The following is a 14,559-nucleotide window of genomic DNA, read 5'->3' on the forward strand; positions in this document are numbered from 1 at the left end:
GTCAAAGGCTGGAATAAACCAAAGGCAAGGTCAGATGTGCTCACCTGCCCTCTACAGGTGCTCCTTAGGGTTGAGACTGCCAGGAAAGAAGAGCACCAGGAATGGGGAAAACATCCCAAGCACATAGGCTGGTTATTTTGTTGTTGGTGGTTTGGTTTGGTTGGTTTTTTTGGTTTTTTTGAATTTTACTACAAAAAATTGAAATCGCCACAAGATGTCAGGATAGCACCCCACTTGCAACTCAACATGAAAAAGCCAAAGTGAACTGGCAGGAATTGATGACGCCTGGAGCTTTCAATGTAATGTTTCTGAGAACAGAAATATGGGTGTACTCTATCATTACAGGAAATTAGTGCAACGTCTGTACAGCCAGTGATCTCCCTCACTCATGGGACTGAGACTGTCCCCACGTTTGACTTTCCACAGGAGTTTCCTTATCTGCCCTTGTCTTCTTACTCAGTGAACCCCTACAGCTAGAGCTTGATCTCTAAGAAGTATGTCCAACTCAAACGAAGACTGCTTCTTAAGAAATAATAGATTCTGGATCCAGAAAAGGAACTGTTTACAAGATAAGACAAAATGTCTACTGTACCCCAAACCTATCATGTCTGCAGAACTGAAGGGACTACCACCACCCAAAGTTTGGAAGACTGGAGATTTGATATAAATAATAAATACCCAGGATTGAAAGACACATATATTAAATCTAAGAGTTCATTATGGCATGAAGGTAACTTTAAAAACCAGTAATGTTGACAGAAAAGCACAGCACCACCTATATCACACTCTTGCTTTCTGATTCTGTGGTGCACTATGCCTTGCTACTCCCAACCTGGGTCTGACATCTCTGAGCACAGATGCAATGGCAATGAACAGAGTCACAGGACAACACAGGGGCTACAGCAAGCAGCTTTCAAGGTGAGAAGAGTACAGCATCGAGAAATAAAAGGAACCTGGGTAATGGCACCAAAGACACCTAAGAAAGCTGGCTATGTGGTTTATGACCTTAAGGAATTACTATTCTGACTGATTGACTTTTTTTATTTTTATTTTATTTTGTTTTTTCAAGACAAGAGTTTCTCTGTATAGCCCTGGCTGTCCTAGAACTCACTCTGTAGACCAGGCTTGCCTCAAAATCAGAGATCCACGTGCTTCTGCCTCCAGTGCTGGGATAGAAGGCATGCATCACCACACCCAGCTGATCTTTTATTTTTTTTTAAGGTGCCCACTTTTTTGAAGGCACATGCTACTTGTAGGTGAAGTATGATGTTAGGGTGGCATCAAGCTACTCCTGGGGGTAGGGGTTGGGGTGGGGCGACATGAAGTGTATGACTGAGCCGGGCTGAGCTGCTGGGACACTGTGGAGCAGGTGGGCAGGGAATGACCACTTTTCTTACTACTTTCATGCTTCGTATTTTCCATTACATCTCAATATATTTTGTTATTTTAAAAATAGCCAGGGGTTGGGGATTTAGCTCAGTGGTAGAGTGCTTGGCTAGCAAGCACAAGGCCCTGGGTTCGGTTCCCAGCTCTGAAAAAAAAAATAGCCATGTTAGCTCAGATACACATTTTTTTTTTTCAGTGACAAATTTCCATTCTTCCCCTCTTTAATATACGGTTTCTCTGTGTAGCACTGGCTGCCCTAAAACTCACTCTATAGACCAAGCTGGCTTCAAACTTAAGAGAACCACCAGCCTTTGTCTCCCAGATCCTGGGATAAGGCTATAATGCCACCACGGCCGGTGATCATTCTCATTATTATACACTGCGAAAGCTGATCTCCTGGAGATGTGATCACTGTCTGTCATCTCAGAAATGGCCACACAGAGCCAGAAAGCTTACATCTCAACCTCTGATAAACAAGCACATGACCTTGAGGAAAAGGTTCTGAAGCCAAGTACAAATGAGTAAGAACAAGACTGTTAGGAGTTAAGAACTGCCCCCTCCCAGTGCAGGAGCTCGTCTCAGAGCACAGCAGGCTTCCTCACCATGCAGCTGCAGAAAGAGGCTCAGCTCTCAACAGCACTAGCTTCACCCTTGGCATGGCTGTGTGCTAACTTACTCCTTCCAACAACCTCAAGTGTAGAAATATTTACTGAGGAAGAAGCTTGACCTAGGATGAGTTTAGAATCAAGAGCTGGCCTAGGCTTCTTCACAGATCTTTTAGTCATCTCCTTTAAATACTACAGACTCTTGCTGATTTTGTCACTAAATCTTGTCAGAATTCCGAACCACTAGCAGCACTGGCCCACTAGGGGGCATCTGGAGATTCAGACAAGGACTGCACCATAAAGAGGGAGGAAGGAGCAGGTGCCAGGGAGCATGAGACCCTCTATACTATTCACCCAGGAAACACCACAGCACCTGTAAATCTGGTGTTAGCTGACACCCTCATCCTCCCAGAATATTCCTCAACCTCTGTCCACTGGGACATCTGGCACCTGCTATATCACAGCAACAGATCGTACACTAGAGGCTTCTGCTCATACCCACATATCTCTTGCTACTAGACAGCAGGAACCTGGCATCTTCATCTCTACCCTGGGACCTGACAGGACTTCTACATAACACTCATGGTTTGCCATGGATCGTGCACAGGAGACCAGACAGAAAGGGCTAGGAACTGTTTGGCCGGAATGGCACAGGCAAAGGCACTGAGTAACCAGGGAGGTATAGAGAAGCTGGGCCAGGTGAAAATGAAACAGCTAAGGTGACAGGACCACAGAGGAGCAGACACTGATCTTCAGCAGAACTGGAGAGTTCCGGGAATAGAAAACTCAGACGGGCCGGACAGGTGAGCAGCTCACTCACCCTGATTGCTGAGTGGCCGAGAAAAGAGGTGACTGACTGATCCAAGGCTACAGAGAAAGTACTGGCAGTGTTGAGTGGGTCTTTCCACAGTTTGTCAAAACACAATCCCTAAGGCACTGAGCATTAAAAGACTTCTTGAAGATAGGCATTTATAAGTTGTTGAAAATGAGTTTATTGTATAACCTACAATCTCACTGATGGTTCCACCTTGGCTCCTTCTAGAAGAGGTCTTTGGCTTACCATGCAGACCAGCCTGTTCTCCTGGACTTCCTTCTCAGAGCTGACCTCTGTAGGATCGTCTCCTCCTGCAATCCTCTCCCCAATGGCCCCACTGAGCCGCATCACCTCCACATGCAGCCGGCCTGCCACCTGAAGGAGGAAGCAGAGCAAACATGGCTGCTGGGCTGACTCAACTCCTTCTCCCTGCCAGGACCTGCCTCCCTTGACAAAGCCAGAGGGTAACACGATGTGTGAGACACTAAAGGGTGAGTTTCTAACAACTGCTTTGCAATCTAAGTAAACCAGGAAAGGGTGCTCATGAGACAAATACTTATCACTAGTCAGACTGGTTAAAAAACAAAGGTATTAACGACGAGTGTCCTGTCAGCACCCCTCACTGTCCTGAACTGTCTGCCGGCTGAGGGAGTGAGAGCCAACCTCTCCCTTCTGGTTGATGATCGGCACAGCATATTGTAACTTCACATCATAAAACAGGGTCTCCAGGAAGACATTGGCCACACCGATGAGACTATGATTTTCCTGCTCATCATAGAATGGGTCAGCACGCTTGAAGTAGGACCGGGAAACCTAAAAGAGATACACAAACATACAAATTCAGAAGAAAAAAAGAATCTCATAAAACAAATTCATTTGGTCAACAACTTTTACCATTGTATCCTGATTTGATTTTATTTTTTGGAGACTGGGTCTCACTGCATGGCCTTGGTGTAGAAATCACTACACAGACCACAGTTGTCTTGAATTCATGGAGATTCTCCTGCCTCAGTGACTAAAAAGAACCAGCTGAGAGCACTAACCTCTTCACTGATCTTTTAGGCAAGATGATCCTACTCAGTTGCTAAATGCACTACTGCAAATTAGATCAGCAACAGCAGCAACTGAACTTCTTTGGCATTCACTTTTATACCTATCTCTAAGTCAAAGTAGGAGAGGAATACTGAAGAAAATTATGAATTTATGCAAAAGTATATCTAACCATAAAAAGCCATTTCTATTGATGATGCTATAAAGATGAATGAATTTTTTTAAAAAGCTAATGAAGAAAGCAAGTCCATGTGGAAACAGGACCAGCAGAATGGAAAACACTGGTACAGGTAGCAGGCTGGGACAGTGCACCGCCATAATCCCACCCAGAAGGCTGAGGCAGGAAGAGCACGACTTCAAAAGCAAGCTGGGCTACAGAGAGATCTTGTCCCAAAAGAAACCTGTAGAAATAAACAACAACAAAATACATGGGCTGTGTTTCTGTTTTAAGCATGTACAACTACATGACTGACCCGAACAAGGAAACCTGACAACAAAGGCGCCAGCAGCAGCACAGAGCTGGGGCACTTTGGGATCACAATGCCTTCGGAGACCTTCCTAGCAGTGCAAACACCAGGTGCTCTGATGAATGTGAACCCATCCACTGCTGAGCAATGCCTGCAGTGTGCTGAGAAGGCCTGGCCCCTGCCTCAAAGAGAACCCCAGAACAACCAGAGACAGATGCACTCGCTAACAGATGGATGAGGGGATTCTGCTAGAATCCAAAGAGAAACGAGGAGATACAAACAAAACTATGCATGACCGACTATTAAACTACTAACTTAGCTCAACAACTTAAGCATTAAAATAAATTTTACTTTAAAACCAGAACAACAATCTTGGAAAATCATTCGATGTCCCCGGAGCAGGGCAGATTCACTGTGCTGTGGCTCCTTCTCGGACTACCAGAGAAGGGGGTCTTCAGCAGCTTACCGGGCTGTCTTCTTCACATTCCTTCCACTCCTGGTAGAGGTCTCTCATATCCAAAAGCCTGTTTTCCAGCTTTTCCAAAGACCAAATCTGCTTCCCTTTCCCTTTTCTTCTCACCTGGATGGCAGGTTCACTGAGGAGAGAGCCTCGCTGCGGACAGGAGATGTCAACAAGGCAAAATTAGCTTTGTTAGATATATAACTTTTTCCTTTTTCTTTCTTTTGAAACAGGATCTCATGGAGCCCAGGCTAGCCTCAATCTCCTGATCCTCCTCTGTTCTTTGCTCTACTTCCTAAAGGCTGGGATTACAGGAGTGGCCATCACCCCAAACTAACAAACGTATTTCCAAAAGTATGGAGGTTTATTTTACTATGCTCTCTCTCTCTCTCTCTCTCTCTCTCTCTCTCTCTCTCTCTCTCTCTCTCTCTCTCTGTGTGTGTGCGTGCGTGCGTGTGCACACACATATAAAGGTCAAAGGTCATCGTGCAGGAACTGGCTGGTTTTCTCCTTCCAACATGTGGATCCTAGGGAACAAACTCAGATTGTTAAACTCAGTGGCAGGCACCTTTGACTGAGCCATCCCCAAACTGGTGATTTTTTTTTTTTTCATTTGTTTAAATGAATAGAATCTTAATGCTAAGAAAGTAAACTTTGGGTTGGAGAGATGGCTCAGTGGTTAAGAGCACTGACTGCTCTTCCAGAGGTCCTGAGTTCAATTCCCAGCACCCACAAGGCAGCTTACAATCTGATGCCTTTTTCTGGTCTGCAGGCACACAGGCAGACAAAGCACCTGAGTACATAAGAAAATGAATCTTAAAAAAAAAAAAAAAAGTAAATTTTTAAGAGTAGCCACCTGGAATATCTTCAAGAGTAAATTATCTAGGGTGCCCCAGTCACTCATCTGAGGGCAAAACATGTCATAAGTTTCCTACTTCAAATGTCTAAAAGAATAGACGATCAGGCAGAGCCAGGACAACACTGCGTACGTACTCAGTGCCACTGCTGCACTCTTTTGAGACCAGGGATGTTTCCAGTGTAGGAAATAACGTAATACTTCGCTCAGGAGGCTGAGGCAGGAGGACATGGAGTTCAAAGCCAGCCTAAACTATTATAAATTATAATTCAAAAATACAAGAAAGGTGTGGTAGCTCATACCTGTACTCCCAGAACAAGGATTGCCTTGAATTTGAGGCCTTGTCTCAAACAACAACAAAAAGCAGGTATGAAGGATAGGTCCAAGGGGAGCAGGAGTGCATGCCTAGCAGCTAATAGACACACACAAGCATGTACACACGCAGACACATACAACTCAGAAAACAGAAGGAAATAGCTTCCCACTAATCCAGTCACAAGGACAGAGCCCAGAACAGCCTCTGGGATGGCATCCCTGTTGTGTAGAGGATGGATACCTCACCTTCCTATTGGCATCCAGACTGGAGGCTGGAATCTGGAGGGTAACTTTATACTCGGTTCTCTTATCCAGCTCCTCTGCGATGTAACTAGCTTCACGTACCAGCAGGTTGGCCTTTACAATCTGCTCCCTCAGCCTCATCAAGCTGTTATTCAATGTTGCTTCTCTTTAAGATAAAATAAAATCAGGACTGGTAGAGGCAGGTAGCAATAATACACAAAACAGCATATGGAGACCATGGTCACAATCAGCTCATTCAAATTCTCTTCTGAAGATAGGAACAGGGTACTGACACCGCCCCATGCACACACTGGTCTCTGGATCACGTCATAAGCACAGCACTCCTTGCATACAAGCTATCCATGGGTAGGTTCAGAGCTCTGCAAAGTCAACTACATATGAAACACAAAGCATCCTGATCAATTCCAGATCCTCACTGGTCTGGAGACTCAGTAGGACTGACTCTGTCAGTCTCCAGCAGACAAGGATGACATCCATATGCAGATCGGAGTAACAGGAAGTTAGTACTACACCCTCCAACGGTGGGAGACGGCATTTAGTGCCATGCTAATTAGGCCATACGAGATCAAGCTGGTACTCTACAATCATATTAGCATCATGCTGTACCTACCTCACCTCATCAGTCCAGATATCAACTTTCTTTCTCCCTTTAAAAAGAAAAATCTACCAAACTTCAGAAACTAAAGCATGATACAGTGGTAAAGTATTCTTTATTCAAAGCCAAAGGTCACAGACTGAAAATGGGCAGTATCTAACATGGTATTCTGTTGATGGTTTTCTTGAGACAGGTTCTCTCTATGCAGCCCTGACTGACCTAAAACTTGCCCTGAGACCAGGCTGGTCTTGAACTTGCAGAGATCTGCCTGTCTCAGCCTCCTGAGTGCTGGAATTAGGGGTGTGCATCACAAATGCAGATACCATGGGCAGTTTTAAAGAAACTTGAATATACCAGCAATTCCCATCTTTCCAAAAATGAAAATTAAGAGTTGGATTGGGGGGTTGGGGATTTAGCTCAGTGGTAGAGCGCTTGCTCAGGAAGCGCAAGGCCCTGGGTTCGGTCCCCAGCTCGAAAAAAAAAAAAAAAAAAAAAAAAAAAAGTTGGATTGCAGTGTGGTGGTAGACGGCCTACCTGACTAGCATATGCTAGGCTATGGATTCCATCCTCAGTGCTGTTTAAGAAACACAGAAAGAAAAAAAGACAGAGATAGGCAGCATGTAAGCAGAGAACTACAATCACAGTGCTCAGGGTGCTGAGGCAGGAGGATTCTAAGTTCCTGGCCAGTCTAGGTTACAGAGTGATTTCAAAGTCAACTTTTGTTATTTCAAAATAACAAAAACAAAAAGAAAAGTGAAAGAGGAAAGAGGGGGAGGAGGTAAAGGGAAGGGAGGGATGGGAAAGAAGCAAAGGAGGAGGAGGGAGGGAGGGAGACCTGCAGTAAAGCCCAGCTATAACACTCTCAGAAATGTTAGCCTTTGCAAGCATCATCTAGTGTTCCTATCCAGAACCTTCCCGGGTAGGGAGTATAAGAGCTACCCAAATCAGGCCTTCCTGCACACACCTACCTCTCCTCAGCCCACTGTCTCAAGCGCTGCTGGGCACTGGGCGAATGGAAGGAAAGCCGGTCCACACCGCGACAATTCTGCCTCTCTGGAGACAGCCTTCTTCGGAGCTGTTCCAGTTCGTGTTCGTACATGAGCCTCTGGCGCTCGAGAGCAGACCGCTTCTCCTCCTCATGCTGCTGTTCTAGGCTGCTCAATATGGACTGCATTGGGTCTAAACATGTGGGAACAAGAAGCATAATGAATAAGAAAGTATACTTTAGACATCCATCATTCAAACTGCCATAACCCAATACCATCTGAGGCAATTTCGCTCTCTTACTGCCAGTTACTTGTGTTACATACTTTACATACACTTCATATTGTCTGCAGGAAAAAGGGCTAAAGTAAGTTCTGCATGAAACTTAGATTGTGGCAATTGCTCCAGAAATATGAGAAGAAGGCAAATATAACCTAGGAAATTCCACCATGAGGACAAGTTTGCAGTGATGTTGTCCATCATAGCAGAGAAAAATGAATGTTCTGCAAATACAATCCATTATAGTAGATTACACAGAGTTCAGAGGTCATCCAGGGAAGGTGTCAGCAGAAACACACTCAGCCTGTGCTCACCATTGCTGCCCAGAGCCTTCATGGTCACCTCCATCTGTGCATACTCAAAGTTGAAGTTGATTTCGCTGGACACCTCACTGGAGGAGTCGCCGTCGGCATCCAGCTGCTCAGAACTGCTGTCGTTTTTCAGAGATGCCTCACGCTCCTCGTCCTCTCGCTCTGCTTTCTTTTTCTTTTTTGGCAGATTGAGTCTTGGGGTGAAATAAGAGACATTGCTTTTAAATGAACGAGGATACTTACTCATTCCATGCCTTAGTGGCATTTGCTCGCGGACAAGCAAATGGAACAGCTTCATACTCTAGTAGTAGACATAAGATATCCATGTGTGTACAGTGGATACAGCAGAGTCCACACTTCTGCAAGCTGGGTGATACAGAAAAGCTGAGGACCACTTCAGGATGGAGAACTAGGCATGGTGACAAGTTTCCAAAGACTGTAGAAGTAAAATACCATAGTGCACACAAAAGCAATACAGAACTATCTATCTAAGGGGCTTCAAGACCAGTTAGTAACACTTTAGTATAAAAAGCAAAGAACTGAAAAGCATTCCCCATAAGCATGTACCCATCTAACCTTTCCTATAAATTTAAAACAGCAGCAGCATACAGGTAAGGATCAGCAACAGTTATGAGAAAAGTCCATTTGACAGCTGAAGCACATTGGTCAAGGACAAGAGAAAAGACCAGTCTCTGAATTCTACAGCAGCTAGTCTGCCTAACCATGCAAAACAGCAGCAGCCATGTTGGGAAACAGTGTTGTGGTCATAGGTGAGAACGTTCCTTTGCAGCCTCTCTTGCAGCTACTGAACAGAGTCCACCCAAGGGGACTAGGAGGGAAGATTTCTAGTGCCCTGACAAGAGAACTGTAAGGCTGATGCTACTTCCTTTGTGGCCCTTTTGTCCCTGTGATCTGAATCCTTCTTTCATGGCTGCAGGGGTATAGCTAAGCCACAGGGAAATGCCAAGAAAATGGTAGACCACAGCCATGGCCTTTCTGAAAGGCACAGTTCACTCTAGCAGCCACTTCCCCAAAGACTTCTCATTCTGTCTCAGAATATATGACCCACTTTAAGCCGTCAGTGTCTGATGTGCTGAAACTCACTAAAAACTGAAAGCTGAAAGAAATTACTAACTTCCTTTTGGGAAACTACCTCCTGGCTTTTCTACTACTGCTTTTCAGGCAAAAATAAAAATAGCAGTGTGTATAGACAGATGACTGACAGACGGAGAGAGTGTATCCATCAGGAAAAAAAATGATTAATTGGGGGAGGGGGTGCTCTTACACTGGGAAGAAAAATAAAGCAATGTACAAAAGCTTAGTACTTTCGATGAGGAAACTTGACATTCTAAGCCCTGGGGTTCACATATATGTGAACAGACATGTAAGCTATGCATACAACATAATCAATCATACAACCATGAGCACACACATAATAAATGTCACTTTATGATGTTCACACTTTAAAATGACTCTTCTAGGGCTGGAGAGATGGCTCAGCGGTTAAGAGCACTGACTGCTCTTCCAGAGGTCCTGAGTTCAATTCCTAGCAACCACATGGTGGATCACAACCATCTGTAATGGGATGCTCTCTTCTGAAGTGTCTGAAGAGAACTACGGTGTACTAACATATAAATAAAATAAATAAATCTTTAAAAAAAAAATGACTCTTCTATTTCAGAACAGGGTCTTCAATGGTTTTCCATTTTCACAGATGTGGGCAATGTCATACCTGAAGAAATGGTTGTTTCCCCATAGTATCCTGTCCCCATGGTGCAGCTGGATGGGGCTGGAGACAGAAGACCCATTGACAAATGTTCTGTGGGGAAAAGAGGACAACATGAATAGGATTACTACACTCTCTGCTTCACTGCTTTAAATTTCCTCAAATAAAACCTGCCTTGGTGAATTTAAATATTTGTAGGTACATCATTATCACGTTCCTCAAATACTGATGACATTAAGCATTAGTATTCCAGTCGTCAAAGTTCTACGTATTCACTAATGACACTGTCAGAGATCAATCTCTCTGTTTCTCAAAACTTTGAATATCTTGGACAGTAGCGAGGAGTAAATATGGAGCCATGACAGTAATAATGAAAGACTAAGCAATGAATCAAAGCACAGCCAACCCAGTTGGATACAGTCAGTCAAGTGGCCAGATTCCAGAAACAGTGGCAGATACCAAGGATGCAGCATGAGACCTACAGGGAATTCTGTCATGGCAGAGACCACCTTCACATCCTTTCAATCATGACAAGTGGCATCATGTCAGCCGAGCTGTTTAGTTCCATAGCAAACTTTCATTGTAGACATGGTGGGTAGAACAGTAGCATGGAAAGAATTTGGAAGCACAGGAAACAAGTAGCAAACTACGCCTGTGCATATTCCCAGGATACCAGCCCCACGCATCTGTCCTGCCAAGTCACTCCCTGGCTGAGAAGTGGGCTGTCAAGGACAAATTCTTTCACTTGACATGGAAGGCCTTCCCTTTCTTTCACATGGAGGTCCTCTCCTTTTCCTCCTTCCCTTTTCAAGTGAAACTCAGCTCCACTGAAACTATATTTTTCTGTACACTAAACATGATCAACTCTACCTCCAGAGAGAAACTGTTTACTGTCTCATCAAGAGACAAGGTCCCACGCTCTCCAGCCTCTTGAGTCTTCTTCGCAATCCTAGTCTATTCTGGATTCCATATCCTCTGCAGAGCCCCCTGAACACTCCAGTGTCTGAGTTTCTTTAAGCTCTGTAAAGCTATAAACCTTGTTTGCTTTCCTGAGGCAGGCTCTCACTATGTAAGCCTTGAGCTCACAATCCTTCTGCCTCAGCTTCCTCAGTATTAGGCAGCACAGCTGACTAAGCTATGCTCTTACCTGGCTTTCTGCCTCCATGATTTCCTATGCACTTCCAGCCACACAAATTCTCATTTCTACTCAAACTTTGCTCCTGTGTGAATTCTTAAACACTAAACCCGTTTGCTTCTGTCTGTATGGCCATTCAAAGCACAAGCTGAAATAGAGAGCTGTGATGTGCTAAGCTTAGCACACCTAAGGCTTTATGGTACCATTCTTCAAAAACAACGAGTTAAGAAAGAAACAAAAGGGGGTTGGGGATTTAGCTCAGTGGTAGAGTGCTTGCCTAGCAAGCGCAAGGCCCTGGGTTCAGTCCTCACCTCCAGAAAAAAACAAACAAACAAACAAACAAACAAACAAACAAAAGGTCTGGAGAGATGGCTCAGCAGTTAAGAGCACTGACTGCTCTTCCAGAGGTCCTCAGTTCAAATCCCAGCAACCACATGGTGGCTCACAAGCATCTGTAATGGGATCTGAGGCCCTCTTCTGGTGAGTCTGAAGACAATGACAGGGGGTCACAACCACCTGCACCTCCAGCTTCACGGAATCTGACACCTCTAACCACCTGCATCCCTATGCATACCTTCATATACATACACATAATACATATGCATAATTAAAGAGTAAATAAATCTTTTTTTAAATGACAACATGGGAGTGGGTGTGAGAATGTGACAGATGCTAAGATTAAATAGAAAGGGTGTGGCACATAACAGGGTGACTTCAGTAGGCTGAAAATAAAAGCAGGCCAATATCCTTCAATCCTCCTGCACCTCATGGAATTCACAGTAATTTAAGCATGTTACCTGGTATTCTTCTGAGGAGTCAGCATGACCTGGCCTTCGGGCATGATGTCTATGATACCATGCTCAGGGAGAATGCCCATCCCACAGAGCTGGATGTCCTGAGAATTGGCTGACCCTATCAGCGTGTGCTCCTAAGGAAGAAGCAAAGTTCACTGTGAATACTGCTAAGATCAGCTTCGGTCAGCAGCCTCACTACACACTCTGAAAGCAAATGGATGGTGGCCCCTAAAGATCATTACATGAGCTCTAATTCCTTAAAATAAGCAATAGCCCTCCAGTTGCTGTCTTACTAAAGCTTAAAATAAAAGTTTATATTCATGTCTGTACATTTGCTATTTGTTACCATCTTGATTCTAAATATTTTACATCATTCTCAGAGTTTAAGCCAAGTTATCAATAATATATCAACATGTGGTCTGAAAACTACGGTTTCAGAGCTGGCCCTTGTAGGTGGGGAAAGAAGGATCAGGAGTTTGAGGGCTGCCTCAGAGACACAGGGAGTTCAAAGCCAGTTATGGCTACCTGACTCTTTCTGGAGACAGAAAAGGGAACAAAATTATGTGGTCTCAACCAAAAGGAGACAACTACAAAGATTAAAAGCTGTTTAAAGAAAGCATCTGGGGGCCAGCAAGATGGCTCACCAGGTAAGGGTGCTTGCTGCCAAGCCTGACAACCTGAGTTCAATCCCCAGAACCAGCACGGCAGAAAGAGCTGACTTCCACAAATTTTCCGCTGACCTCCACATATGTGCCTCATTTCAGAGTCTTTCTTTTTCCTTAAGATTTTTTTTTTTAAATTTTCAAGCTTATGTGTGTTTTGCCTACATGTACATCTGCACCATGGGGCAGGCAGAACCTGTGGAGACCAGAGATGACTTCAGATCCTGAGGGCCTGGAGCTGCAGACAGTTGTGAGTTACCATGTGGATACCTGGAATTGAACTTAGGTCCTCTGGAAGAGCAACTAGTGATCTTAACCACTGATTCATCTCTCTAACCCCTCCGTTTCAGCCTTTAGTGTAATATCTTCAGAACTGAACCAGCAACCTAGTCACTGTCACACTGCCCCAGGTTACTTCCCCACCTGACACTGAACAGAGCTTCCTGCCCACTGTTCAGCTGGAGCTCACTGCTCTCCCCAGTACATGCTGGGAAACCCTGTCTGCCTTCCGTCTCCCAACCCCACCCACACTGAAAACTGAAGAAAGGAATGGCTCCAAATGTTCAGTTCTGCATTCCTGGCAGCCAACGTAATCCTCCACTCTGATACAGCTCACCTGTCTAAGTGCCTGCCCAGGTGCCAGCTTCTCATCACACCCGGGCACAGTCCTAGTTCCTAGCTTACACGCCTAAGGTCTATAAAGCCTCCTTGCCTTAGCCAGGGTTCAAGACTTCCCTAACCCGGTTCTTTTGAGACAGATCAACCTGCCCTGAAGCAGCACCTAATAAACCTGAACTTATCTACTTTTAATCTGGTCTGATCTGGTTTATATTTATGTCACCCAGAAGAGAGAAAAATACCTAATACCCACCATCACAATTAGCATAGAAACTGTACAAGGCAGGGTTATCCCGATTTCTATCTGCTCTGAGCCCTCATGGACATAAGCAACCAGTCATTACTGAGTTTCTGTTTTGCAAATGCTATTTTCCTCTTTATTTGAACTGTAACCTATCCAAGACTCTTACAACTGGTACAGCCAACACAAGACACAGTCTGCAGTAGTAACTATAGACAGAGCAAATTACAAGTCAGCAGGAACAGAAGACACTAACTCAAACAGAAAAAAGTATAATCCAAGTTGTAGAAAAAGAAATTCATTTTCAGCAAATACTCTAAGCACCAAATATCAGAAAGGCACTGATCCCTAGAAACACAAGAAACTGTAGAGTCCCAGATAGAATTTATATTATAAAGGACAATCTCAGTCGCTCACTTGAGGCTATAGTGATTTGGAGGGTACACTAGGATCCCAGACACTAACGTCAAAAGGCTCAACTATGCCAACTCCTTAATGTTCAATGTTTAAGTCAACAGTGTGCTCTAAACAACAGCAGAAAGAAGATGAAATTTCCTAAAGACTATCTCCTAGGTTTACACAGGCCGATCCCAGCACTCAGAAGATGAGACAAGAAGATTGTTAAATTCAAGGTCAGCCTGAGACCCAGTTTCAGACACATGCTCCAAACCCCACATACCCCCACACACACAAAAGATTATCTAATGAGTACCTAAAGCTACATTAAGATGATACAAGGCAAGCAAAATCGGATGAGCTAGTGATGGACTGTGTCTCTATCTGTGTAAGGATTCCAAAAGCTGACAGTATGAGATATAGCAGAATAAATGGAGGGGAATGTTGTAGAGGAGAAATTCCTACAACCTGAACACAGGAAGGACATCAGAGATGATGTGGGGAGTCACCTAGAAGTAAAGTCATCACATCTGAAGTAGCATCCACAAACTGACTTAAAGTACAGCCTCCAGATTCCCCCATCCCACATGGTGGCATTTTC

At 44.4% G+C, this 14,559-nt stretch overlaps 1 protein-coding gene across 1 annotated transcript in view; it reads right to left on the reverse strand.

Annotated features, from left to right (window-relative positions):
* Positions 1 to 14,559, reverse strand: part of Kif13b (kinesin family member 13B) — a 153,007-nt gene that overhangs the window by 50,997 nt on the left and 87,451 nt on the right. The window contains exons 14-21 of the mRNA XM_032918154.1: positions 12,045 to 12,175; positions 10,119 to 10,205; positions 8,390 to 8,580; positions 7,781 to 7,991; positions 6,200 to 6,362; positions 4,789 to 4,935; positions 3,469 to 3,618; positions 3,052 to 3,180 (exon numbers count right to left, since the gene is read on the reverse strand). Of these exons, the coding sequence (XP_032774045.1) occupies positions 3,052 to 3,180; positions 3,469 to 3,618; positions 4,789 to 4,935; positions 6,200 to 6,362; positions 7,781 to 7,991; positions 8,390 to 8,580; positions 10,119 to 10,205; positions 12,045 to 12,175 (1,209 nt within the window). The remainder of the gene's footprint in view (positions 1 to 3,051; positions 3,181 to 3,468; positions 3,619 to 4,788; positions 4,936 to 6,199; positions 6,363 to 7,780; positions 7,992 to 8,389; positions 8,581 to 10,118; positions 10,206 to 12,044; positions 12,176 to 14,559) is intronic.

This window comes from Rattus rattus, chromosome 12, assembly GCF_011064425.1.
Source record: "Rattus rattus isolate New Zealand chromosome 12, Rrattus_CSIRO_v1, whole genome shotgun sequence".
Classification (NCBI taxonomy): domain Eukaryota; kingdom Metazoa; phylum Chordata; class Mammalia; order Rodentia; family Muridae; genus Rattus; species Rattus rattus.